Consider the following 26,981-nt stretch of genomic DNA (forward strand, 5'->3'; position numbering starts at 1 on the left):
GCTAGTATCCATTTAATATATCCAATTTAATTAAAGCAATAATCAACTAGGAGCTGAAGATAATCCTTAGTGAAAACTGGGAGACAGCCCTCAAATTAATGGGTTATTGCAGGGTTGTAATAATCTGAGAACTTTGCCCATGCTGATTTTATGCTCAGAAGAGCAGCCCATGACGTGATACAAGCCACAAAAAGAGGATCTACCGGGATCAATAAGCCCCATAAAGCTAAGAGCAGAGAGGCTGGTTTGATGCAGAAAAGGAGGTGACTGAGGCATGGCCAGCAGAAAATGAGTCTCCTGTTTTGTGCTCCTTTCATTTCACATCAAACATAGGAATTTAGAGGCCAGATCTGGTCATTTCAGGGTGGGAAGTTAAAAGAGTCCAGTGTTCAGGTAAGTGTCTCACTTCCTCCCTCTCTCCTTCCCTCCCTCTTTCCTTTCCTTCCTTCTTTCCCTCTTTCCCTCTCTCGCTCCACTTCCTTCCTTTAATTTTTTTCTGAATCACAAAAGTAACAAATACTCATCATAAAATAACCAAATTGCTTGTAATTCTGTGGGGTATAAAACTCAAGTCTTTAATCCTCACCATTTTTTTCTCTTTTCCTCTTTCTTTACTTTGCCTCATTCCTTCGTTTTACGTTTTCTTCAAAATTGTGAAAGTAATGTATGCTTATTGTAAAAGCAAACAGTTCAGAATCATAAGTAAAAAGGAAACATTTAATTCCCGTTCTTCCTTCCTCTTTCCTCCCCTTCCTTCCTGTCTTTCTTGCCTTCCTCTCTCCCTTTCTCCTTTCCTTTAATTTTTAAAATTATGTTACTAACTTATGATCTTTGTAAAAGAATCAAACAGTACAGAATGGTATGAAAAAGTCCTCAAGCCCCACTCCCTTTCCTCAACCCACCTTCTCATGCCTTACATATAGCCTTAACTTATTCCTGTTTTTTTTTTTTTTTTTTTTTTTTGGAAACAGAGTCTCACTCTGTCACCCAGGCTGGAGTGCGGTGGCATGAACACAGCTCACTGCAACGTTTGCCTCCCAGGTTCAAGTGATTCTTGTACCTCAGCCTCTCGAGTAGCTGTGCCACCGTGCCCAGCTAATTTTTGCATTTTTAGTAGAGATAGGTTTCACCATGTTGCCCAGGCTGTTCTCGAACTCCTAGCCTCAAGTGACCTGCCCGCCTCAACCTCTGAAAGTGCTGTGATTACAGGTGTAAGCCACCATGCCAGCCCTTATTCCTTTTAATGGTTGCATAGTATTCTGTTGTGTAAATGTCCCATGATTTGTATTTGGGGCACTAGGTAAGTTTCTGAAACATACCTTGAAGTTGTTATAAAAGTTTAGAGGAAATGGAAGAAAAATATAAATTGGATTATTTGCTGCTGAAAATTCCATTTTATAGATAGCAATCATATCCATTTCTATAGCACTTTATGCTTTGAAAATTGCCTTTGAAATATCATCTCATTTGATCCTCTTTGAGAGCAGCTCTGGGAAATAGGCAGATTATTATCTCCATTTTTACAGATAAGGAAACTGAGGCCCGGAGAAATTAAGGAACAGAAATATGTATGGCCTCACAGCCAGTTACTGATTCTCAGCCTAGTCCTCTTATAGCACTATAAATTTAAGCTGCATTTCATTTTGCAAGTCATAAAAGATTTAGACACCCCCTTACTTCTAAGCTCATAGTTTAGAAAATCCATCCAACTCATACAAATTCCCTTATTATTCTAATGATAATGGCAGTAGAATACTTGGTAAATATGAAGAGCCTGATTAATGGGTGATGTTCATAGCAAGCCCGAGATTCATTTGACTTCCTAATTGGCTTCTGTTACGTTAAATGTAAAGTGGGTCTATTCACTCCAAATCCCACTTGGAGATAAAAAGAAATACAGTATGTTGCATTATCCTATAGGAAAGGAAATTTTTCAAATCAGTAGTAAATCATTCAGAAGTATATTTTATTTAAAATCAGAAATGCTCATCAGCACCCCACTGCCAGGTTCCTGTAATGTTTCAGTAGGATTTGCAGTTTTGTTTGGAGAAGAGGGAGTTTTCAGTGCATTTTCCACATAAGAAGCTTTAGTTACAATTAATTAAGGAGAGAAGCTGGGTGAATGTAATGAAATGGTGATTAGATTTCTCTAAACAGATCTGTTTTAAAAATACAAATGATTTGTCACCAAGGTCTTCTTGAATAACATTCCTTCAAGAAGTTTGGGATCATTACAAGTACAAGTAATTGAACCGAAGCCTGTGCATTAGGGTTGAACGTATCATATTTTTGTTTGTTTGTTTTTGAGACAGAATTTTGCGCTTGTTGCCCACGCTGGAGTATTGTGGTGCCATCTCGACTCACTGCAACCTCCACCTCCCAGGGCCAAGCAATTCTCCTGCCTCAGCCGCCAGAGTAGCTGGGATTACAGGTGCCCACCACCGCACCAGGCTATTTTGTGTGTGTGTGTGTATTTTTAGTAGAGATGGGGTTTCACCACGTTGGCCAGGCTGATCTTAAACCCCTGACCTCAGGCGATCTCCCTCTCCTTAGCCTCCCAAAGTACTGAGATCACAGGCATGAGCCACTGCTCCTGGCCTCACATTTTGTAATCATGCATTTAACTTCTGTCCCCCCAACAGGGCTAACTGTCCTATGATGGCAGATATCTGTGTCTTGTCTTCTCAGCTCTGTAGTCCCAGTGGGCAACACAGTGTCTGGCACATAGTAGTAATTCAAGAAAATGTATTGAGCTAGTGTACAGCTAAATCCATCAGTGAGGTTTCAGTCAGGCTGGATAACTCAGTTAAATGCCTGTCATGTGGCTGGCTGACATGATTTTAAGCAATAAGAAAAAATGTTAGGTGGAATGCAAAGGAGAAGTGTGGTCACATACACTTAGAAATTGTCTTTTCTGAATCTGAGCTGGGCATATTTTTGACTTTTTAAACAGATTTAGACAATGAAAGAACGCATCATATATCAGAGGCTTCATGGAGTGATTCTCATGTCGAGTTTTATCTTTCTCTCAGGTAAGAAAATGTATTCTTTTTGTCTCTTTCAATGTCTCATGTATATAGAAGGCTATAGAAATAAACCATTTGAAAAATACTACCAGTGAAGATTTGCTTGGTTGCTTGTCAATGGCCACCTTTTGGTCAATATGGCTACAGAAGAAGCTGAAGCTTCAATAAATGAATCAATTCATTCAGTATTCTGTACCACTGATGGAGAACTGGCCTCAAGCAGGCAGTAGTTTGGATTGATGCCTTTGACGTTTCTTAAAGCAACTCTGAAATGCCATTGGTGGTTAATGCACACCTGATGTTTTTGGGCTGCTTCCTCTCTTTCATAATGCTTTATTTAAAGCCCTCTGAAGCATTGTGATATCATCTTTCTGTTTCCATTATAGGTACATGGCAAGACTCATAGAATAATGGGGAAATTGAGATGTGCAGACAGCTGGTAACAGACTCGTAATGACAATGGTCATGTGCTCTGGAAGCACCCAGAGCTTCCCTAGACTCTATGACAGGAATGAAGAGAATTTGTCTCTGTTTTGCAATGCATAGATAAATAAGATGGTTCATTGAAGTAGCTGATAATTTAGAGACTTCAGGAGAAGGTGCTGGTAAACTGCAATCTTGTCCACATTAAGTAAATTCTGTTGGTAACATTGATCATTTAGCACATAAGTGTTTACCTAAAAGGTAATGAATGCCAGTGAGTGACAATGACTGATGAAATTGACCTGGTTTTTCATTTGAAGGGTCCTCAGGTATGAGAGCTAATCTGCAAAAATACCAAATCATCATCACCATTAACAGCAAACACTGGCTTCTTGCTGCATGCAGAGCCTGATGGAAAATCATGTTTTTTATAATAGAGATTGAAATGGGACCTACGGGATACAGCGGCAACTCTGTCACCTGGCTTGGCCTACCTGCTAAAGAGTTGATTTATCTTCCCTCTGCCTGTTTTCTCAAGGGCAAGAAACTGTATTTTCCTCACTTCTTTATCCAATGCATTCAACACAGGCTTTGACACACAGTTTAGGCACTTGGTTCATATGTGCTGCTTCAATGAATTCATGCACTTTGAAATGATAAAAACTCTCAACACCTGTATGGTGGTGGGGTATATGACACGAATGCTTTCGGGTTTTTGTAAAGGGCTATGGGGCATGGAATAGAGCAATCTAGAATAGAATAATATAGGAATAGTCATGGAATAAAAAGTGAAGAGTATGTGGTACTGAAAAGTTTTCATGGGTTTGTGAGGAACATCACTGGTCAGTGAAAATTATTATTATTATTAGTAGTAGTAGTAGTAGTATTTTGAGACAGAATCTCGCTCTGTTGCCCAGGCTGAAGTGCAGTGGCATGATCTTGGCTCACTGCAACCTCTGCCTCCCAGATTCAAGCAATTCTCCTGCCTCAGCTTCCTGAATAACTAGGATTACAGGTGCCTGCCACCACACCTGGCTAATTTTTGTATTGGTCAGTGAAAATTATGTTAGATGTGTGCAGGTCCTCAACCTGCAGAGATCACTTTAAAGTAATCACAAGGTTTTCCAGACTAAGCCTCAAATTCAAGAGTCAAAATAAGTTTTATTTTCAGGTTATCAAATATTTAATTATAATTGTTCTTTGATTCCTGAGAAGTTAATAACTTCCTTCTTGGGGAAAAAAAAGACCCTGTCATTGGAAACAACAGCATAACTAAGGTTCAGTTCCCTTCAGGCTCCAGATGAATCACCAGCCTCCCAACTGTGATGGTCATTATGGGGGAGAGATTAAGGCCAGATTAAGCAGAGGTTGACTCAGAGATGCTCTCACTGGGAGGAGCCAGAGTGTGGAGCAAACTGTCTCCACAGAAGAATATCAAGGGTTGAGGAGGAGAAACAAATCTGTAATAAAGTCTACGGGGTGTGAGCAGAACCAGAAAGAAGAGACGAAGACTGAGGTCAAGAGCTGAATAGTTGTAGAACAGAGCAGGAGGTAAAAAATAAGGCATACATGAAAGAAGAGGTCCTAGGACTTAGGCTGTAAGTGGGACTTGGTTTCCTAGTGCTCTGTCTTAGTCTGCTCAGGCTGCCATAGCAAACAAAATACCACAGATTGGATGGTTTAAACAACAGGCCTTTATTTCTCATGGTTCTAGGGGCTGAGAGTTCAAGATCAAGGTGCCAGATGAGTTAATTCCCGGTGAGGGCCCTCTTTCTGGCTTGCAGACAGCTGCCTTCTCTCTGTGTCCGCATAAGGCTGATAGAGAGAGAGAGCTCTGTTTTCTTCCTCTTCTGTAAGGGCGCTAATCCCATCATAAGAGCTCCACCTTCCTGCCCTCCTGTAAATCTAATTACCTTTCAAAGGCCACACCTCCTGATACTAACACATTAGAGGCTGGGGCTTCAGCATAGGATTTTAGGGGAGCAGGAAACAAACATTCAGTCCATAACACGATTTTCCTCTTACTGATGCTGGATATTGGCTGTGTAATGGATATGGGTAGGTTTGGGTTGAAGACATAGGGCTGGAGTAGTTGTCCCAAGGTCTTGCTCATAACATGTGCACACACACACACACACACACACACACCCCAAATGGTGTATGACAGGCTTTGCTGTCTGAAAGAGTGTAACGTGTTCTGGAGCATTCTTGAGGTGGGAGGCTGGGGTTGTGACATTCTTGAGGTGTGAGGCTGGCATTTTGAGGCAACTAGCTTCTACAGTCAGTACCTTTTGCTCCTATATTGGATAGTCAATTAGTCAATCTGCACTGGAATCAACTTTCTTGAGAAGTTCTCACATATTCAGAGACAACCTGACTAGGAATCCCTTTGACACAGGAGAGCCCCAAAAAAGCCATGTTAGAAGAGCCATGTGAGAAAATCAGTCCTTATGCTATAGAGACAAACTAGGTCAGGGCAGTCAGGACACAGTAGGAGTGTAGAGGTAAAATATATTTGTATAGCCACGGTTCAGGAAAAGCCCTATCTTTTATTTCCTTGAAAATTTTTATTTTTTAAATTTTACATAGAGGCAGGGTCTCGCTATGTTGCCTGGGCTGGTCTTGAACTGCTAGGCTCAAGTGATCCTCCCACCTCAGCCTCCCAAAGTGCTGGGATTATAGACATGTGCAAGCCTGCCTGGTCTATCTTTTCTTGAGAAACTAATTCCATGAGAAAGGAGAAGTGGAGGATAAACTTTGAGTAGAAACTAAATTTCTGTATAAATTCAAGAGTTGAGCTGTCGAATATGATAATTACTTGCAACATGTGGCTAAGTTTTAATCAATTTAAATTAAATTAAATTAAAAATTCAGTTCTCAGTAACACAAGCCATGTTTTAAGTGCTCGATAGCTACAGGTGGCTGGTTGCTACCATATTCGGCAGTGCAAAATGCAGAACATTTCCATTATCACAGAAAGTTTTATTAGATAGCACTGTTCTAGAAGGTTGTAGAGACTGGTCCTTTGAGAAAAGACATTTGCTTTAAACCAGTTTATGGGGCTGGGTCTGGTGGCTCATGTCTGTAATCCCAGCACTTTGGGAGGCTGAGGCAGGTGGATCATTTGAGATCAGGACTTTAAGACAGCCTTGGAAGCATGGCAAAACCCTGCCTCTACTAAAAATACAAAAATGAGCTGGGCATGGTGGCATGCACCTGTAATCCCAGGTACTCGGGAGGCTGTGGCGTGAGAATCACTTGAACCCAGGAGGTGGAGGTTGCAGTGAGTCAAGATCTCATCATTGCACTCCAGCCTGGGCAATGGGAGTGAAACCCTGTGTAATAAAATAAAATAACAGCTTTATTGAAATATAATTTACAGACCATACAATGAACCCCTTTAAAGTATACAATTCAATGGTTTTCAGTATATTTACAGAGTTGTGCAACCATCACTACTATCTAATTCTAGAACATTTTCATAAACCCCAAAAGAAATCCAATACTCTCCATTCCTCCCTCAGTACTCCAGGCCTTGGTAATCAGTGACCTGTTTTCTGGCTCTATGAATTTGCCTATTCTGGATAGTTCAAATAAATGGAATCATACAATATGCAGCCTTTTGTGACTGGCTTCTTCCACTTTACACAATGTTTCCAAGGTTCATCCATGTGCAGCATGCATGAGCAGTTCATTTATTTTTATTGCTGAATAATATTCAATGGTATGGATATGCCTCATATTTTTTTCAGTCCCCATTTGATGGGCATTTGATTTGTTTCTACATTTCACCTATATGAATAATGCTGTATGAACATCTGTGTGCAAGTTTTTGTGTAGACATACACTTTCATTTCTTTTGTGAATATACCTACGAGTGGAATTGCAGAGTCATATGTAACTTTATGATTAACATTTTGAGGAGCTGGCAGACCATTTTCCAAAGAGGTTGCATCATTTTATATCCCCACTAGCAGTGTATGAAGGTTCTGATTTCTCCACAGCCTCACCAAAACTTGTTATTGTCTGTCTTTTTGATCATAGCCATCCTATTGGAAATGAATTGATACTCCACTGTGATTTTGATGTGCTTTTCCCTATGACTATTAACATAAGCATCTTTTCATGTGTAAAAACAGACATTTTGTCTGACAACACTCAAAGCCTTTCAGCTGGGAAATTATGCCTTCTAGACTCTGAAGCATAAATTCTTTCTTTTTAATTTTTTTCAGGTACATATTTCCTTGAGTTGGCACAGGCATAGCACATTTGTCCATCATAGGACAGATGAGAAAGGCTCGTATAATAGCCTGTTTGAATTTGAGCATGTCATTTAGGAAGGCGACTGACCATCATACTCTATGTCAGGCTAGCAAGTTGTACAAATTTCCTTCATTGACAGAAGAATATTGATAGGGAGTTGCACAGGCTGAAAAGTAGGTCTGAAATGCTGTTTTCCCCATGTTGTTCATCTCCCAGAGGTAGATGGGCTTCTAGGATCTTCAGCTTGGATTTTTGTTACCTAGGTACTTTTGAGTTGGTCTATCAAGATTGGGCTTATGGGAACTATTAGTGTCACAACATAGAGATCTTGGTAGGGAAGCAGAGGGACTAGTAATTTCACTGCCAGGTAATAATCAGCAGTCCTTCCTCTTCTGGAAATGGCTCCTCTGCACACTCCATTATGCAAATATAGGGTCCATCTGTCATCTTTCCTTTCTGTCACCCTTCACATCTAATCCATCAAGTCTTGTTTGTGCCACCTCAAAAATACAACCCAAATCTGACCATTGTCTTTTCTCTTCTTTTTTCTTCTTCTCTCTCTCTCTTTTATAATCATCTCAACTGCCTCTGCCATGAGCTGAGCCACCAATGTTTTCTCTTAGATGACTTCAGTAGCCTCCTAATGGTCTCCCTACTTTCACTGTTGCTCTGCGACAGTCTATTCTCCTCACAGCAGCCAGAGTGACCCTTTAATATATCAAGTCAGATCATACCACTCTTTTACTTAAAACTTGCCAGTAAGTTTCTCTCAAAATTAAAATTTAATTCAAACTCTTTAATGAAACCTAAAAAGCACTACACGATGTGATCTCCCACTGCCTCTTGGGCTTCACTTACTACCATGCTTCCTCTTTCTCCCTCTGCTCCAGACACACTGGTTTCCTGCTATTCCATAAACATGCCCAGCACAGTCTCACCAAAAGGCCTTTGCACATACTGTTACCCATGTCTGGGTCAGTCTTATTCCACATGTTTGTATCCTGGCTCTTTTTGCATCCCTTGGGACTAAGCTAAAATGACTCTTTCTCAGAGAGGCCTTTCTTAACTATCCTACATAATGTGGACATTTTTTTTCCCCTCATCTCTGCTTTTCCCATTATCTAACTCAACCTGTCAGTTTCCTTCAGAGCACTATATGTAATTTGTGTTTTTTCCTTTACTTGTTTATTGACTGCGTCTGTCTCTGGAATGTAAGCTGATGAGGTCAGGAACCTTGTGTGTTACGTCCACTCTATTACTGCACTCTAACACTGACACATAGTCAATGCTCAGTGACTGTTGCTCTTGAGTAAATAAATTTTTCAGGGAGCTTCTGACTTTGTGAGTAAGGACATCTATTTTTTGGGGTGAGACATGGGCCTTGAATCCAAGATTTGAAGGAACAATCATATGACTTATGTGAGGATAATTCCTCTGCTTCCTATTCCAAGAACTCTTGGCAGGCCACATATGGAGTCAGCAGCCTGGGTGCTATAGGAAGGGATGTGTTGAACAACTCTGTGCCTGGTGATTGGTGACACAAATGAGGCTCAGGGTTGGATGCTTCTATATCTGTTAGGCCTTGTTTATCTAAGGATTAGCCTGGTTACAAGACCAGTGGAAAGTGTGGGCAGTGAGTGGCAGATAGTAACTCTGATTCTTTGTGGTGTTCACACTATGGCCATGGTGGTGTGGGTAATAGAGCTCCCCAGTATCAGGTGCCTATCGATTATATCTACTCAGACAGCCATGGGGCTGCTAGACCAGAGCCTGGTCTACAAAGGTTTTCAGTGCTCCAGAACATTGATTTGCAAGAATTGTGATTCTAAGACCCAGAAGACTCCCTGCTCAGGGGAATATCTGCTCACCTGCCCTTTTATGAGTGCCATTTCCCAGATGAGGCAGTCATGGTCACTCTCAGAGTGGCCAGATTCTTCAAAGTATAAATACAATTGGTGCCTCTAGTGGGCCCTTTTCCTCAAATCTGCTCTGCCTTTTCACCTTGCTCTGATGGGTATTACCAGGTGGTTAGCTGGATTCTGAACCTTACACAGTGTTGAGTCAAGTTGTATCTTCCCAGCATTCATATGCTGAAGTCCTAACCCTCAGTACCTTAGAATGTGATCTTCTTTGGAAATAGGATCATTGAAAATGTAATTAGTTAAGATAAAGTCACACTGCAGTAAACACTTATTCCAATATGACTACTATCTTTATAAGAATAAAAAGTGTGGACACAGACATGCACACAGGGAGATCACCATGTAAAGATGAAGGCAGATATTGGAGTCATGTGCTTACATGCCAAAGAACACCAAATATTGCCAGCAAACCACCAGAAACTAGGAAAGAGGCATAGAACAGATTCTCTTTCACAGCTCTCAGAAGGAAACAACTCTGCTGACACCTTGACCTTGGACTACTAGTCTCCAAAACTGTGGGATGATACATGTCTGTTGTTTAAACCACCCAGTAAGTGGTATGTTGTTATGGCAGCCCTAGCAAACTAATGATGCAGACACTGATGCTCTGGCAGGCTCATTGGGTTAGAGGGAAGCAGGTTACCTCATGGGGCAGAAACAGTGACCAGATCATGCCCAGAGTGCCTGACAATGGAAGAACCTCAGTTGTCCTCTTCCCTGAAGGTGGTGCAGGACAGTGCACCTGGAATCACAGTCCCCCAAGCTTTGAAACACTTGAACATTTTAAGGAGAAACTTTGCCTTCCAAGAAAGGGTAGAAAAACCTGTGTATGTCTGATGTTACTTGATGCTGTAATCAGCAGAAAACAAAGGGATTTTGCTGGAAAAAAACCATTCATATTGTCTATCGCTTAGAGTTTCAATCCTTTTACTCACTGACTTTTTATTTATTTTATTTCTTTATTTTGAGATGAAGTTTTTTTCTTGTTGCCCAGGCTGGAGTGCAATTGTGCTGTCTTGGCTCACTGCAATCTCTGCCTCCCGGTTCAATCGATTCTCCTGCCTCAGCCTCCCGAGTAGCTGGGATTAAGACGCCCACCACCATGCCCAGCTAATTTCTGTATTTTTAGTAGAGTTGGGGTTTCGCCATGTTAGCCAGGCTGGTCTCAAACTCCTGACCTCAGGTGATCCATCCGCCTTGGCCTCCCAAAGTCCTGGGATTACAGGCTTGAGCCACCATGCCCAGCCTTACTCACTGACTTTTAAAATGAATGTATTTATTACTTTTGGGGTCTGACAGGGGGAGAGAATTCTCCCTTGATCTTTTGCTAAAAGTTCACTAAAAGAGAGGGCAGAGCACAAGTTCAGTATACACTTCAGAACTTCTTATTATGCCAGATGCTTTATCCCTGATACCTTTTCACGAGGGACAGCACTCCATCTGCCTACCTATTAGCCTCCAACTCTGTGCCCTAATACAGGACACAGCTATTTATTCATTAAACAGCTACAAAAGGCCTACTCTGTGCCAATGAAGTTGGACCTCCCCATTTCACACTGTACATGAAAATTAACTCAAAATGGATGGAAGATTTAAATGTAAGAACTAAAACTATAGCATTCATAGAGGAAAGCATAAGGGAGAAGCTTCATGACCTTTGGTTTGGCAATAGATTCTTAGAAATGACACCAAAAGCATGAACAATAAGAGAAAAATTAGATAAATTGGATTTCATTAAAATAAAATATTTTACACATCAAAAGACACTATCAAGAAAGTGAAAAGACAATACAGAATGGGAGAAAATATTTGCAGGTCATATGTCTGGTAAAGTTCTAGTATCCAGAAAATACAAAGAATGCTTGCAACTCAAGGACAAAAAGACAAGCCACCCAACTAAAAATGGGCAAAAGACTTGAATATATATTTCTCCAAAGAGTCTATGTAAATGGCAACAAACGTATTTTTTTAAAATGCTGTATGTCATCAGTCATTAGGGAAATACAAATCGAAACCACAATGAGACACTACTCCATACCTTTAGGATGACAATAATAATAATGAGTGGAAAACAGCAAGTGTTGGCTAAGATGTGGATAAATTGGAGCCCTCATACATTGCTGGTAGGACTATAAAGTGGTACAGCTGCTGTGGAAAACAGTTTGGCTGTTACTCATAAGTAAAACATAGAGTTACTATATGACCTAGCGATTCTTCTCTTACGTTTATACCCCAAAGGAATGAAAACATGTGTTCAAACAAAGTGAATGACATACATGTTCATAGCAGCACTATTCATAATAGCCAAAAGGTAGAAACAATCCAAATGTCCATTAACAGGTGAATCAATAAATAGAATGTAGGTGGGGCTCTGTGGCTCATGCCTGTAATCCCAGCACTTTGAAAGGCCAAGGTGGACGGATCACGAGGTCAGGAGTTTGAGACTAGCCCGGTCAATATGGTGAAACCCTATCTCTACCAAAAATACAAAAATTATTCGTGGCATGGTGGCACATGCCTGTAGCTACTTGGAAGGCTAAGGCAGGAGAATTGCTTGAACCCGGGAGGCAGAGGTTGCAGTGAGCTGACATCTCACCACTGCACTCCAGCCTGGCGACAGAGCGAGATTCTGTCTCAAATAAATAAATAAATAAACAGAATGGGATATATCCATATAATGGAATCTTATTAAGCCATGGAAAAGGACCAAGTACTGATACATGGTACAGCATGGATAAACATTATGCTAAATGAAAGAAGCCAGACACAAAAGGACACATATTGTCTAACTCCCTTTATATAAAATGTCCAGAATAGGCAAATCCAGAGACGAAAAGCAGATTAGTGGTTGCCAGGGCCTGCAGGGGAGGGGCAAATTGAGAGTGAGTGCTTAATGGGTTCAGGGTTTCCTTTTGGGATGATGAAAATGATCTGGAATTAGATAATGGTTATAGTTGCACAACATTATGAATATGCTAAATACCACCGAATTGTAGACTTTAAAATGGTTAAAATGGTAAATTTTATGTTACATGAAAGTTCCCAGTACAAATAAAATGGTGCTTGGCACTCCTAGGGCAGTAACAGTCATTTAAGTGAGATTTATGATGAGTTTTCCCTAACACGGAAAACAGTTATGCTATGATGTTAAGTGAGAAAAGCAGGGTACCCAGTTTTCCTTATAATATGATCTCAGCCTCACAAAAATAAGCAAAGCCTGTGTACAGAAGAAAAACTGAGGAAATATATCAAAATGTTAATGGTGATTATCTCTGGGTGGTGGGACTCTCTGGCTGGCTTTGTTTTCATCTTTTTACTTTCTAATAGTTTTCAGTTTTTTCTTTAAGAAAACATGTACAGTATCACTTTTATAGTGGAAAAGAAAACACCTCTTAAAAAAAGTTAAGGAAGACAATAAATGACATTTAAAGTAAAAGGAAACAGTGGATAGAGGCGAAGAGACACAGAGGAGCCAAATCAAGAGAGAACACGCTTCAGGGGAGCAATCATGCCATTTGGACTTGAAGATTGCCAGGGAACAGATGGCAGCATCTAAGCAGACATCTGCAGTGGATACCGAAATCATATGCAAAGACACAAGTGGCCTTTGAAGCAGGCCCTTGAGAGGCCCGGCAGAGAATGCTGCTTGCCTGGCCAAACAGAAGGGCAAAGCCCCTCTCTGCCTTGTCACAGTCTGGCCTCCTCAGAGCCCTGCTGGAGGCCCAGAGGCTGCAGTAGGGCTCAACTCTGATGGTCTTGCACGTGTGAGGGTGCAAAAGAGATCATGGAGGAAGGAAGAGGCTTCTGAGAGTGACCTTGGCAAACATCACAACTGACATTTACATGGGGTTTCACGGTTTATAAACATTCTCACACATATAACCTAAATGTTGGTTATGATTGCATCATCTTTAATCATGGCCCTGTAAAGTAGGCAGTTCTTATTTCCATCTTACCATGGAAGAACAAGGCACAGAGAAGTGATATGAGCTATTTATTTAACTTTTATATCGTGCTCTCTATGTGCCAGACACTGCTGAGAGCTTTCACAGGCACGTACTGCCTATGTTCACACAGCTAGTAAGGGCAGAACTGGGACTCAAATTTGACTTTTTAGACTGCACTATACCCCCCTTCTGCATATGTCTAAGCAGAATTTACCTATATTTGCAGAATGTTAAGGCCCCAGTGATTCTATCTATCTATCTATCTATCTATCTATATATCTATCTATATATCATCTATCTATCTATCCATCCATCCATCTGCCTACCTGTCTATTCATTCAACCATCTCTCCAGCCATTCCTTCATTTATCCATCCATCCATTCATTTATCTTTATTTTGCTGATTATAAGTGTAATACATGATTGTGTAAAACATGCAAGCATACTGAAATAAGTAACAAAGAAAGTAACAAATCTTCCTAAATCTCACACCTAAAGCTAATAATTCTTAATTGTTTAATACGTGTTCTTCCAGACTATTTTCTATGGGCATACTACCTACATATTTTTCTTTTACTTTTTAATAGAATAGTACTGCACCTGCAGTTAATGTAAGTCCCATTTCACACAATAGTAAGCCTTAAAAATCTCTCCATGACTATAGAGGCCTATCTTGTTTGTTTTACCATTCCATTGTATAGAGGTAGCAATTTTCCTAAATAGTCCCTTATTGATAGATATACAGGTTTTTCAATTGTTCCTTATTATAAACAATGCTGCGATAAATATCATTGTACTCTCATCTTTGTCTATTTGTATATCTGTCTAAAATGAATTGATAGAAGTGAAATTGCTGGGTGAAAAGTATGCACACGATTATATACAATTAAGAGTGTCATAGATAATGGCAAATTGCCCTTCAGAAAAATACTATTAATTGGCACTCCCACTAGCAGTGTGTAAGAGTGACTCATTTCCCCACAAGCTTGCCAACACCGGATATTCTGCCTTCTAAAATTTTATCAACCAAGTAGGCAAAAATGGCGTCTCCTTATTGTTTTAATTTGTGCTTAAAAATAGTAAGGTGGCATCTTTTTATATTATTGGCATTTATATTTCTGCTTTTGTAAATTGCTCATTCTCATCTTTTGGCAACTGGTTTTAACTTAGTATACTGCAGGCTGGGCATGGTGTCTCACACTTGTAATCCCAGCACTTTGGGAGACCGAGGTGGGAGGATTTTTGAGCCCAGGAGTTCGAGACCACACCAGCCTAGGCAACATAGTGAGTTCCCATTTCTAAAAGAATTTAAAATGTTTCCAGGCGTGGTGGCATGCACTTGTGGTTCTAGCTAACTGGAAGGCTGAGGTGGGAGGATTGCTTGAACCTGGGAGGTCAAGGCTGCAGTGACCCATGTTCATGCCACTGTACTCCAGCCTGGGCAACAGAATGAGACCCCCTCTGAAAACAAACAATCAAAAACTAAATTAGTATACTGCAGAGAGGAGAGTGCCTTGCAAACCATATGAGATTATGCTATATTCTCTTTTAAGGTACAAGTAAGCCCTGGAGATTTATGCTCACCATAAAACCAGTTCTATTACTGGTTTTACTATTTTAAAAAAAATGTATTTGACATCATTTTGGAGGGCCGAGCAGAAAACAGTTAACGAACAATTGAGACTTGAGTTTCATATTACTTATTGTCTTGTGGGATCAACTCTTGATTTATTAGCCACACAAAAGATGATAAAGTAATATAATCGCATAAGCCAGGGACAGAAATAAGCATTTGCTCATTCATCAATGGACAGTTCAGAAATAACTCCCTGGCAGGTGTATAGTATGAACTCCTGCACATGGGAGTGTGTGATGCAGGTGGAATGTATGTGAGTGTGTGGGGGGGCAGGCATATGCATGTGTTTGTTTGCTTTTGGAGAATGTCCCCTAGAGGATCGGAGGGAGCGAATACTATATGGTCAGAGAATATCTGCAAGCTTTCATTTGGAGGCATCTCCCAGAAACAGGGAAGTATTTACTTTTTGCTAGCCTCTGTAGTGTTCTGTTATGGCTGTCACTGTTTTAGAATGGTGGTCCCAACATTACAACTCCAATTCAGGGAGTGGTTACAATTCCAATCTGCCACAAAGCTCTGTATCTCTGGCTTAGGCTGTGCTGGCAATAAAATTAGGTTGATAATTAGATAATCCTCAGATATTTTCCTAGTAGCCTGGAGGTGTAAGGTCTGTGGTGGTGATAGGATCATCACTCATCTATAGCTTCCTATGAGACAAAGGGCATATCCAATGTAAAGTTTCATAGATACTGCCAAATTACTTACCAAAAGACTGTACCTAATGGACATGTCCTTCAGCAGTGTTTGACAAGGCTTTGCATACATCATCTCACTTAATCTTCAAATAATCTTGTAAGGTCATTAGGGAGAAGCTATTGTCTGGCATAGACTATAATATGAATGGTGGTCCTTAGAGTTGGGCGAGCATACAACACCGGCCCCAAATCTCCATTTCACTGAAGCAGACCTTGAGTTATCAGGAGGTTGAGTTACTTGCTCAGAGTTCCACAGCTGATGAGTGTCAGGGCGTGGATTTCAACCCAGGCTGTCTGACTCCAGAGCCAATGGTAACTGGGGTCTATGGCCTTCTAGAGCACGTTAAAACCACTGCAGCACCCTTGGTGAGGAGACAGAAGGGGGCATCAGGATGCACTCAGGGCAGTGCCATGTTTTCCATTCCCAAGTACAAACAAATCCCAGCGTTTCAGTATTGTCCAGCTGGTCATTCTTCAGGTCTTTGTCAGTGCTTTTCAGTGAGAAGCAGTCCCCAGAGACAGAATAAATCAGATCATTTGGCTCAGGGAAAGGCATTGGAGAAACAAATTGCTATTGCACCATGAATATAATAAGGCAGTTAGGTGGGCGGAAATAGTTCTCTTTTGATTATATGAGTGAGGATTATGTGTAGCAAATTTGAATTCCAAGCTGCCTTTTCCTTGGCCTCTTCCCCACCCCTTCACTAGCCACACACTTCTTACTGCCTCTCCAAGCTGTACAGCTGGTGTGCGCTCTGGGAACTCTAATCTAACTTTTCGTATTAGTCCAGGCAAAATATAATTAGGAAGAAACTCTTCTGCCAAAACAAAAATCACATGCTAATGTCAAATAGAGATGATTTTTGTACATCTACTATTTTTGCTTATTTGCACCAGTATTGACTCATAATTATATTGTATAATCCGGATTTGACTATACTGCCAAATATAATAAAACAATTTTAACAGAAATTTCATTTGTTTTCTCTTTCCCCTCCCCCAAATTTGGACAGATACACTTTCACTAAAAGGAAAAAAGCTGGATTTTTTGGGAAGAGGTGACACATATGTAAGCCTGATAGACACCATTCCTGAACTCAGCCGATTCACAGCATGCATTGATCTGGTATTCATGGATGACAACTCAAGCTATTGGATGGCCTTCTCCTATATTACTAAAAAAACCCTCCTGGGCAGAGAAGACATAGATCTTGGACTTGCAGGAGACCATCAGCAGCTAATACTGTACAAACTGGGAAAGACCTTTTACATCCGTCACCCCCTGGCTTCATTTCAATGGCATACAATATGCTTGATATGGGATGGTGTGAAAGGCAAATTAGAACTCTTCCTGAATAAAGAAAGGATACTGGTAGTGATGGATCAACCACACAACCTGACACCTCATGGGACTCTGTTTCTAGGGCACTTTCTCAGGAATGGGAGCAGCGAGGTTAAAAGCGTGATGCCCAGCTTTCCGGGAAGCTTGTACTACTTTCAACTCTGGGACCACATCCTGGAAAATGAAGAGTTTATGAAGTGTTTAGATGGAAATGTAGTTAGCTGGGAAGAAGACGTTTGGCTTGTCAACAAGATCATCCCAACTGTTGACAGGACACTGCGCTGCTGTGAGTAACTTACGAACTTTTTTCCTTGGCAAGGGTAGTGTTGATGTGGTACTCCTCTGCTCCCAGTGACCCTAGGTTGCTAGTTTTGTCATCATTTTTTAATGTGGAGCACATACTGTTTTCTTTTACCTTTATTTTGATATGATTTCAAACTTATAGAAAGATTGGAATAGAAGAACTTATATACTCTTTACCCAGATTCACAAATGTTTAACACTTTCCCATATGACTTATTCTATCTATATAAATTTCTCTCCTTTCTCCCCTCCTTACACACACACACACACACACACACACACACACACACACCACTTATTTGTTTCTAAGTCATTTGAGAGTAAGTTTAGGGCATAATTCTTTGTTACCTCTAACTATCTCAGTGTTTAGTTCCTGAGAATAAGGAATTTTCTTACTTTACCATGCTATAATGATCAAAATCCGAAAATTTAATGTTGATACAATACTAATATCTAATTCACAGTTCACATTCATATTTAACTTAAAATTGTAATGACTCCAATTCTCCTAGTAATTTCCGTTATAACTCTTTGTTGCTTGGCTCAGGATCCATCTCAGGATCACACATTATATTTCCTTGTCGTGTCTCTTTAGACTAATATGGAATAGATTCTCAGTCTTTCCTTGTCTTTCATGACCTAGACATTTTCAGCATACAGTCCATTTATTTTGTCTCTCGATTTATATTTGTCTAATATTTCCTCATAATTAGATTTAGGCTATGAATTTTTGGTAAGAATACCACAGAAATGGTGTCATATTTTTCTCAGTGCATCGCATCAGTAGACACCTGGTAACAATTTGTCTCATTACTCATAATCATAAGTTTGATCAGTTGATTTTGGTGACGTCTGTCATATTTCTCCACTGTAGTTATGATTTTTTCCGTTGTAATTGTTGGGTAATTTCTGGGGAGATATTTGGAGGTTATGTAAATATCCTTTTTTTACCATGCTTTCACCCAATAGGTTTTACATCTTTTCATGTTTCTTGCCTGATTCAGGAATCACTGTGATGTTTGCAAAATAATGATTTTTAAAATTCCATTTTTTTTACATTTATTAGTTGGCATTCTATTGTAAGAAAGAGCTTTTTCTTCTTCCATATTTATGTGTTTACTTATTTAAGACATGGGTTCTGACTCTGTTGCCAAAGCCAGAGTGAAGTGGCATGATCATAGCTCACTGTAACCTCTAACTTCTGGGCTCAAGTGGTTTTCCTGCCTCAGCTTCCTAAAATTCTGGAATAACAGGTGTAAGCCACCATGCCCAACCTTATTTATGTGTTTATTTATTTCAACATGAACTCCTGGATTCTCATTTTATTCAATGGGTTACAGTCTGTTACTCTCATTTATTTCGATGTTGGCCCAGGGTTGATCAGTAAGAGTACTTCAATCTGGCTCCTGTGTCCTTTTGACAGGTTCCCCATCATTTTGGAGCATTTTCTTATTCTCTGGCACAACAAGATGTTCCAGGCTCTTCTTGTACTTTTTCTGCTCAGCCCAAGGAGCAGTCATTTTACTAAGGCGTCCCCGTTCCTTTTAGTGGGGAATGGTAGTTATAGACCAATTCATTTTTTCTTGTGAGAGCAATTGTAACATTGGAGAACTGTTCGGAATGGAGTTCTTGTAAGGAAACTGGCTTCTTGGAACTGCACCTGTATTTCTCTCCTCTCTAGTTTTGAGGAGGAAGGATAACATTGATTTTCTCTGCATAATCCCACTTTGCTCTCAAATTCAATCCTCTCCGCTATCAGCAGCAGCAGTCTTTAGTACGGGTAGTCAGTGATAATAGCATCAAGACAAGATTTTTTCACATTTCCCGAAATACTTATTCTTGGAGAAGTATTATTGACTGTTCTTACAGGTTTTTTCTTTCCAGGAGGAAGCTTTTAGGAAAGGAACCAGGGCTAGTTCCATGCCTAAAAGGACTCTCTTAGACTAAGGGGATATGTTTTCACCAACAGTCTGGATGCTGTTTGAGTTAACGGCAAAGGGATATTCCAGGATATTTCTGTTTCTCTGAGATGAGACCAATGCAAAGGAACAGGAAAGCTATTCCTTTGTGCTACTACTCAAAGGTATTTGGGTTTTCTCCTTTCTGAGAACTTAAAAATAAAAGAATATTTCTAGCTGGCTCTGATTACAAAAATGAGCTAGAGACTGGTAGATTAAGCCTAAACAGCTCACCCAAAGCAGTTTCTGGTAACTTTGTCTTTGATCTAAGGAACCAGAAGTATGGCCTTATTATATCCATGTGCTCAGCAGTGGTCTTTGAAAACCTAATCTGGCCAGCTAATGGCCATGCGTTTTCCTGCCACTCTATGGGTAGTTAAATCTAACTGCTGTGTTAAAGTACTAGACAATCCTCTTTTATTTTGCTCTTTTATACACTTTTTTTTTCTTTTCCGAGACAGAGTCTCACAGCAAGACCCAGGCTGGAGTGCAATGGCGCCATCTCGGCTCACTGCAACTTTTGCTTCCCGGGTTCAAGTGATTCTCCTACTTCAGCCTCCCAAGTGGCTGGGACTACAGACATGTGCCACCACGCCCGGTTACGTTTTGTATTTTTAGTGGAGACAGGGTTTCACTACATTGGCCAGGCTGATCTTGAACTTCTGACCTCAAGTGATCTGCCTACCTCACCCTCCCAGAGTGTTGAGATTACAGGTGGAGCCACTGCACCTGACCTCTTTCATACACTTTTTAATGGACAACAATCCTCTGGGTCTGATTGAATCCTGGTGGTCATAATGCACAATCTAACAAAACAAACAAATTATCACCTCAAATGACAAACAAAAAAAAAGGAATAAATGTTCTTTCTACTATTCAGATCTCTTAAAGTGTTCTTCTCAAATCTTAGACCAGGAGTTCCTAATCTGAGGGCCAGAATGGACTTGAAAGAATGGACAAAGCCACTGAAATTACAACACCCTAAAAATACAGGGCAGATATTTTTTTTCTGAGGGTGCAGTCTATAGTTTCCATCACATGTTAAGGTATTATGGTAATTGGTGCCTTTTACTAAGTTTTTATTGTGTGCCAGGCATTTTATAGAAAAGAAATAGGGGCTCACAGAGATTGGGTAAATGCCTAATGTCACCAATCAAATAAATAGTGAAGCTGGGGTTTGAACAGATTGGTCTGGTTGCAAAGCCCATGTTTTTCACCTTATACCATACAGGACTGTCTCAAATGAGTCTGTGACCCCCAAAGTGTTATGTGATATTACTATGTCTTAGAAGCTTCTTTTGATGGTAATTGCTGGTCTAATAATTTACCTGGGGAAATTAGGCTACTAGCTGCAGTCACTGCCTGCCTCACCACTGAAGGATCTGTAAAATACCATAGTTATTTCTCCTACTTTGATTTTGGCTGTATGACATCTGGGACACAGGGGGCAATATATGAATAAATATGAGTGATTACAACATCTCTAGCTTCAGCTTTTGCCTAACAAATTGATATTTATCGTCCATAGAAGGATTATGACCTTTAAAAAATAAATTTTAATGAGCACATTGCTAGGTTACAAATCTCGATAAATCTATTTGCACATAAATTATATCTATATCTATATCTATCTATCTATATCTATATCTATATCTACTCATGAGAACAAGGCTTTTGGGGAACATTGACTGAAAAACATGAGCCCTACCTGGATTTAATAAACGAGTATTCACTGTAGTTGGAGATGTCTTGGAATATTAAACAACATGGTGATAAATAATAACAGTAAAATTTCTAGTCATTAGAAATTTAGTTTTGAAGTAGTTTTTAAGCATCTTTTCCTTATTTTTAAAAAGCACAAGTGCAATACATGTGTTTGTGAATAAAAAAATTTAAACAATACAAAAGCGTATGAAATATGAAGTAGCGCCTACCCTTCACTATCCTCTTCACAGAGGTGTCTATTTAAAAAATTTTTTCCATGGCTTTATAATAAGTGTGTGCATATATATGCATGAGTGTGTACACTTCAAAAAAACAAAAATAATATATACATATATGTTGTTCTGGAACTTGATTTATTTTAACTCAATACTATCATGGACAGACACATAAGTACATTTAGATCTGTTTTAGGCTACATATATTCCATGTAACATAATTTACGTGTAACATAATTTGTTTGACTAACCCATCATTGATGGGCATTTAAGTTGCTTTCAATATTTTGCAATTACAAATAATGCTATAGTAAATTCCTCATACATACATCTCGGTACACTTAGGTTTGCAGTTTTATACAACACGTTCCTAAGTGTAGAATTTCTCAGTAAAAGCCTACAAGCTGTTACAGTTTAAATAGATTTATCATTTTTACTAGTTATTTTATTAATGTAACAATTCATTAAAAGTTGATCTCTTAAAGTAAAATTACCAGATATATACACTAAAAGATTTTAAAATACACAAAAGTATAAATGTAAAGTCTCAATCTTTTCACTTCAATCGTTTACCCTAAGTTTCTCTCCCCAAAAGTAATGATTGTTAATAATTTCTTATATATCCTTGCGGAAAAAATGTAAAACTTGAATTTACATGTAATTTTTTTCTCTTTTCACAGCTGGGTTCATCATTATATGCATTCTTTTCTGCTTCTATTTAAAATTTAATATTTTTGGAGGTATTTTCATATCAGAAAATATAAATCTATCTGGTTCTTTTTGGGGGAGGCTGCTGAATAGTATGAAAGAAAAGGGGTATGCTACAATTTATTCGACAAGCTCTGTTTGAAGGACTTTTAAGTTGTTTCTAGTTTCTAGCTATGACAAAAGTCTACAGGGTTTTTAAAAGTAATAAGTGGTGACAGAAATATCTTGAAGCAACCATAAAGATCTTATCACAAGCTAAAGTTCCTCTCAAGGTATGGTGAGCATAATTTCTTAATCTCAACTCAGACACAAGATCAAGCAAAGGATTTTTTTTTGACCTCTGAATGTATGAAGAGGAAGAGTCTTCCAAATACATGCAGATTAAATTCCTCTTAGTTTTACATTTGAGAAATCCCTTCTTTTTTTAAAAAAAATTTTTTATTGGATTTTAGGTTTTGGGGTACATGAGCAGAGCATGCAAGACAGTTGCGTAGGTACACACATGGAAGTGTGCTTTGCTTTCCTTTTCCCCTTTACCCACATTTGGTATTTCTCCCCAGGCTATCCCTCCCCACCTCCCCCTAATCCCTTCTATCGAAAAGAATGAAATAACTTGAGTTGAGTTCATCCCGGGAAATCTACACTGTATCAAAGCATAGCATACCTATATCTGCGGAGTCGTTGATTTGCTGAGGTTTATTAATTGGTCTAATGTTCCAGCTGCTTTGAATTAGTTTATGAATTGACTATTCTTAAAATATGCAGAGATGGATTATATGGTCTGTCCTTTATAAAGGCCTTCGTTTGGCTCACTATTAATTCCTCTGGCCAATTATCAGCTCTGATAGGAAAGGTTCCATGGTAATGGGCTCTACTAGCTAAAAGGCAATTTGGTCTTGCCCTCGTACATCAATTCTCTGTGCAACCGTCGTTTCTCATCACGAAAGGTAAGCATGAGCTGTTTGTAGTCACTCAAAGCCTTCTTATTTGTATTCTCCTTCACAGGATGACATTCTCCTATAGACTCAGAGATAGAAGCCCTAGCCTGTTTCTCTATCGCAGCATTTTTCATGCCTTTGCCTGGAAACTGAATGCAGACACCACTTTGAAAATAAAAGTTAGCTTTTCACCTTAAAGATACTCATTTCATATTTTTTTCTACCCCACAGACAGATCTGTCTGTGGCAGTTTCTGGCCACCATTATCTCTCACAAATCTAATCAAATGCTGAATTATATTTATAGAAGTCCTGATTGAAAGAAAAACCAGATGCAATATGTGGGCTAGAACAACACGTAGATTTAATATGAGGTGATATACCGAAATCACAACCAGAATTTGGAACCTTAGCAAATGTTCTACTTAACATTCTGTTGGCAGGTACATCTGCAACAAAAGGCCTCATAAATATTCAGCTACTCTATACCTCTGTTCTCTAGCTCCCAATGATTACAATAATACAATTTTGTATAGAGTGAAAGAGCAAATGACAATTAAGCCCGCAGACCCCTGTAAATTAACATGGATTATCTCCACTTTAAAATACAGAGACAGCAAGGCTTATGCAAATTATTTGTGCAAGTGATCACTTGTTCACAAACAGGAACAAAGTGAATATGGCAAATCATGTTTGTGATCCTCCAAAGATGGAGGCCTCACCTCACGGCTTCTGTCCAATGTGAATGGATATTCAATCATTGCTCAAGCACAGTATGGGCTTTTGCTATTTATTTACTTAAGATAAGTTCTTGCTCTGTCGCCGAGGATGTAGTGCAGTGGTGCGATCAGAGCTCACTGCAGCCTCGACCTCCTGGGCTCAAACCATCCTCCTGCTTCAGCCCCCTGGGTAGCTAGGACTACAGACATGTACCATCATGCCTGGCTAATTTAATTTTTTTGTTTGAGATGGGGTCTTGCTGTGTTTCCTAGGCTGGGCATTTGCTTTTTTTAACTGAATTTTTTTCAATGAGAAATAACTGTAGATTCACATGCAGTTGGAAATTCTTCTACACTCTGTCTAGTTTCCTCCAATGGTAACATTTTGCAAAGCTATAGTGTAACAAACAACATTGACCTTGACACAACCCACCAATCTTATTTAGATTTGTCTAGTTTTTCTTATACTTGTTTCTGTGTATTAAGTTCTATACAATTTTACCACCTGGGTAAACTTGTGTATCTACCAGCATACTGATGCTGAACAGTTCTAATACCACTAGGATCCCTCATGCTGACCTTTTATAACCACACCCACTTCCTTCCCACCCTTTCCCCCTACCTGCTTCAGACCTAACCCCTGACAACCACTAATCTGTCCTCCATTTCTAAAATTGTATCATTTCAACAATATTACATAGATGGAATCACACGGTATGTCAACATTTAGGATTGCTTTTTTTTTCTCAGCATAATTCTCTGAAGAGCCATCCAGGTTATTGAGTGTGTCAATAGTTTGCTCCTTTTCATTGCTGAGTAGTATTCCATGGTATGGATATGTTACAGTTTATTCAATCATTCAACTGTTGAAAGACATTTGGGCTGATTCCAATTTTCTGCTGTTACAAAAAAAAAAAAAAAAGAACCCTGCTAAGAACATCTGTGTATAGGTTTTTTTTGTGAACATAAGTTTTTATTTCTTTGGGAAAGATGCAACAGCTTGGCTATATGGTAGTTGCATGTTTTGTTTTTTTCTTAATTCAAAAAATAATTAAATTTCTGTGGGTACATATTAGGTGTACACATTTGTGTGGTATATGAGATGTTTTCATATAGGCATGGAATGTGAAACAATCACATCATGGTATCCATCCCCTCAAGTATTTATCCTTTGTGTTGTAAACAACCCAATTATACTCTTTTAGTTATTTTTAAATGTACAGTTAAGTTATTACTGACTATAGTCACCCTGTTGTGCAATCAAATATTAGGTCTTATTCTTTCTAACTTGGTTTTGGTCCCATTAATCCACCCCCTTGCCCCCAGAGCCCCACTACCCTTCCCCCTTCCCAGTCTCTGGTAACCATCCTTCTCCTCTCTATATGCATAAGTTCAATTGTTTTGATTTTTATAGCCCACAGATAAATGAGAACATGTGATGTTTGTTTTTCTGTGCCTGGCTTATTTCACTTAACATAATGACTCCCAGTTCCACTGATGTTGTTGCAAATGACGATGTCATTTTTTTGTGGCTGAATAGTACTATATTATGTATATGTACCACATATTCTTTATCCATTCATCTGTTGATGGGCACTTAGGTTGATTCCAAATCTTAGCTGTTGTGAACAGTGCTGCAATAAATATGGGAGTGCAGATATCTCTTTGTTATTCTTATTTCCTCTCTTTTGGGTATTTACCCAGCAGTGGGATTGCTGGGTCATATGGTAGCTCTATTTTTAGTTTTTTGAGGAACCTCCAAACTGTTTGCACATTTAGCTTTATAAGAAACTGTCAGACTCTTTTACCAAAGTGTTTAATACTTTTACAAAGTGGCTGTATCACTTTACATTCCACCAGCAATGTATAAGGGATCTAGTTTCTCAGCATCCTTGCCAGCATTTGGTGTTGTCACTATTTTTCATTTTAGTCATTCTTATACATTTGTAGTGATATCTTATTGTGCTTTCAAATTGCATTTCCCTGATGCTTTATGATGGTGAACATCTTTTCCTGTGTTTATGTGCCATCTTCATGTCTTCATCAGTGAAATGTCAGTTCATGTCTTTTGCCCTTTTAAAAAACTGATTGTTCATTTTATTGTTGAGTTTCAAAAGTTTAAAAATATGTTCCTTCTAGGCCATAAATTTTTAAAAATTCTTTTTGTTTATATTTATTGTTTTATTTATTTGAGACAGAGTCTCGCTCCATCGCCCAGGCTGGAGTGCAGTGGCACGATCTCAGCTCACTGCAACCTCCACCTCCCGGGTTCAAGGGATTCATGTGCCTCAGCCTCCTGAGTAGCTGGGACCATAGGCACGTGCCATCACGCCCGGCTAATTTTTGCATTTTTTGTAGAGATGAGGTTTCTCTGTGTTGGCCAGGCCAGTCTCGATCTCTTGACCTCAAATGATCCACGCAGCTTGGCCTCTGGGATTGCAGCATGAACCACCACACTGGGCCTAAAAATCCTTTCTACATGGGCTTTCACAGAACAAAAGCTTTTAATTTTGTTAAAATCTAGTTTATTAATTGGTTTTTTTTTTTTTGAATCATGCTTTTGGTGTTCAAGTTTAAGAACTCTTTGCTTAGCCCTAGATCCCAAAGATTTTCTCCTAGGTTTTTTCAAAACATTCCATAGTTTTGTACTTTACACGGTCTGTGGTCCATTTTGAGTCAATTTTTACGTAAGGTGTGTGAGATGTAGGTTGAGGGTTTTATTTATTTATTTGGTTTATGGATGTGTGATTGTTGAAAAGGTTATCCTTGCTTTATTGAATTGATTTTCTACCTTTGTCAAAAATCAGTTGAGTATATTTGTATGTGTCTATTTCTGAGTTTTCTATCTGTTCCAATCATCTATGTGTCTATCCCTCTGCCAGTACCACACTATCTTGATTGCTATAGCTTTACATCAAGCCTTAATAATGGGTAGAGTGATTCCTCTCACCTTATGCTTCTTTTCAAAAATTGGTTTAGTTATTCTAGGACTTGTGCATTTCCATAAAAAAAATTTAGACTAAGCTTGTCTGTTTACATATAACCTTGATGGAATTTTGATAGGAATTGGATTATATCTGTATATCAATTTGAAGAGTACTGACGTCTTTACTATGTTGAATCTTTCATTCCATGACACAGTGTGCCTCTCCATTTTTAGAG

General features: G+C 39.2%; 1 protein-coding gene across 4 annotated transcripts in view; it reads left to right on the forward strand.

The window, feature by feature from the left end:
- The first annotated feature begins 213 nt into the window (after positions 1-213).
- Positions 214-26,981, forward strand: part of ADGRG4 (adhesion G protein-coupled receptor G4) — a 114,714-nt gene continuing 87,946 nt past the window's right edge. For all 4 annotated transcript variants that reach the window (XR_008478841.2, XR_008478842.2, XM_035288871.3 and 1 more), the window contains exons 1-3: positions 214-393; positions 2,954-3,032; positions 16,926-17,540. Coding sequence is in view for 2 of the 4 variants with exons in the window: in XM_035288871.3 (XP_035144762.3) it covers positions 2,963-3,032; positions 16,926-17,540 (685 nt within the window). In the remaining 2 variants the exon portion in view is untranslated. The remainder of the gene's footprint in view (positions 394-2,953; positions 3,033-16,925; positions 17,541-26,981) is intronic.

Source organism: Callithrix jacchus, chromosome X (genome assembly GCF_049354715.1).
Source record: "Callithrix jacchus isolate 240 chromosome X, calJac240_pri, whole genome shotgun sequence".
NCBI classification, from domain to species: Eukaryota; Metazoa; Chordata; class Mammalia; order Primates; family Cebidae; genus Callithrix; species Callithrix jacchus.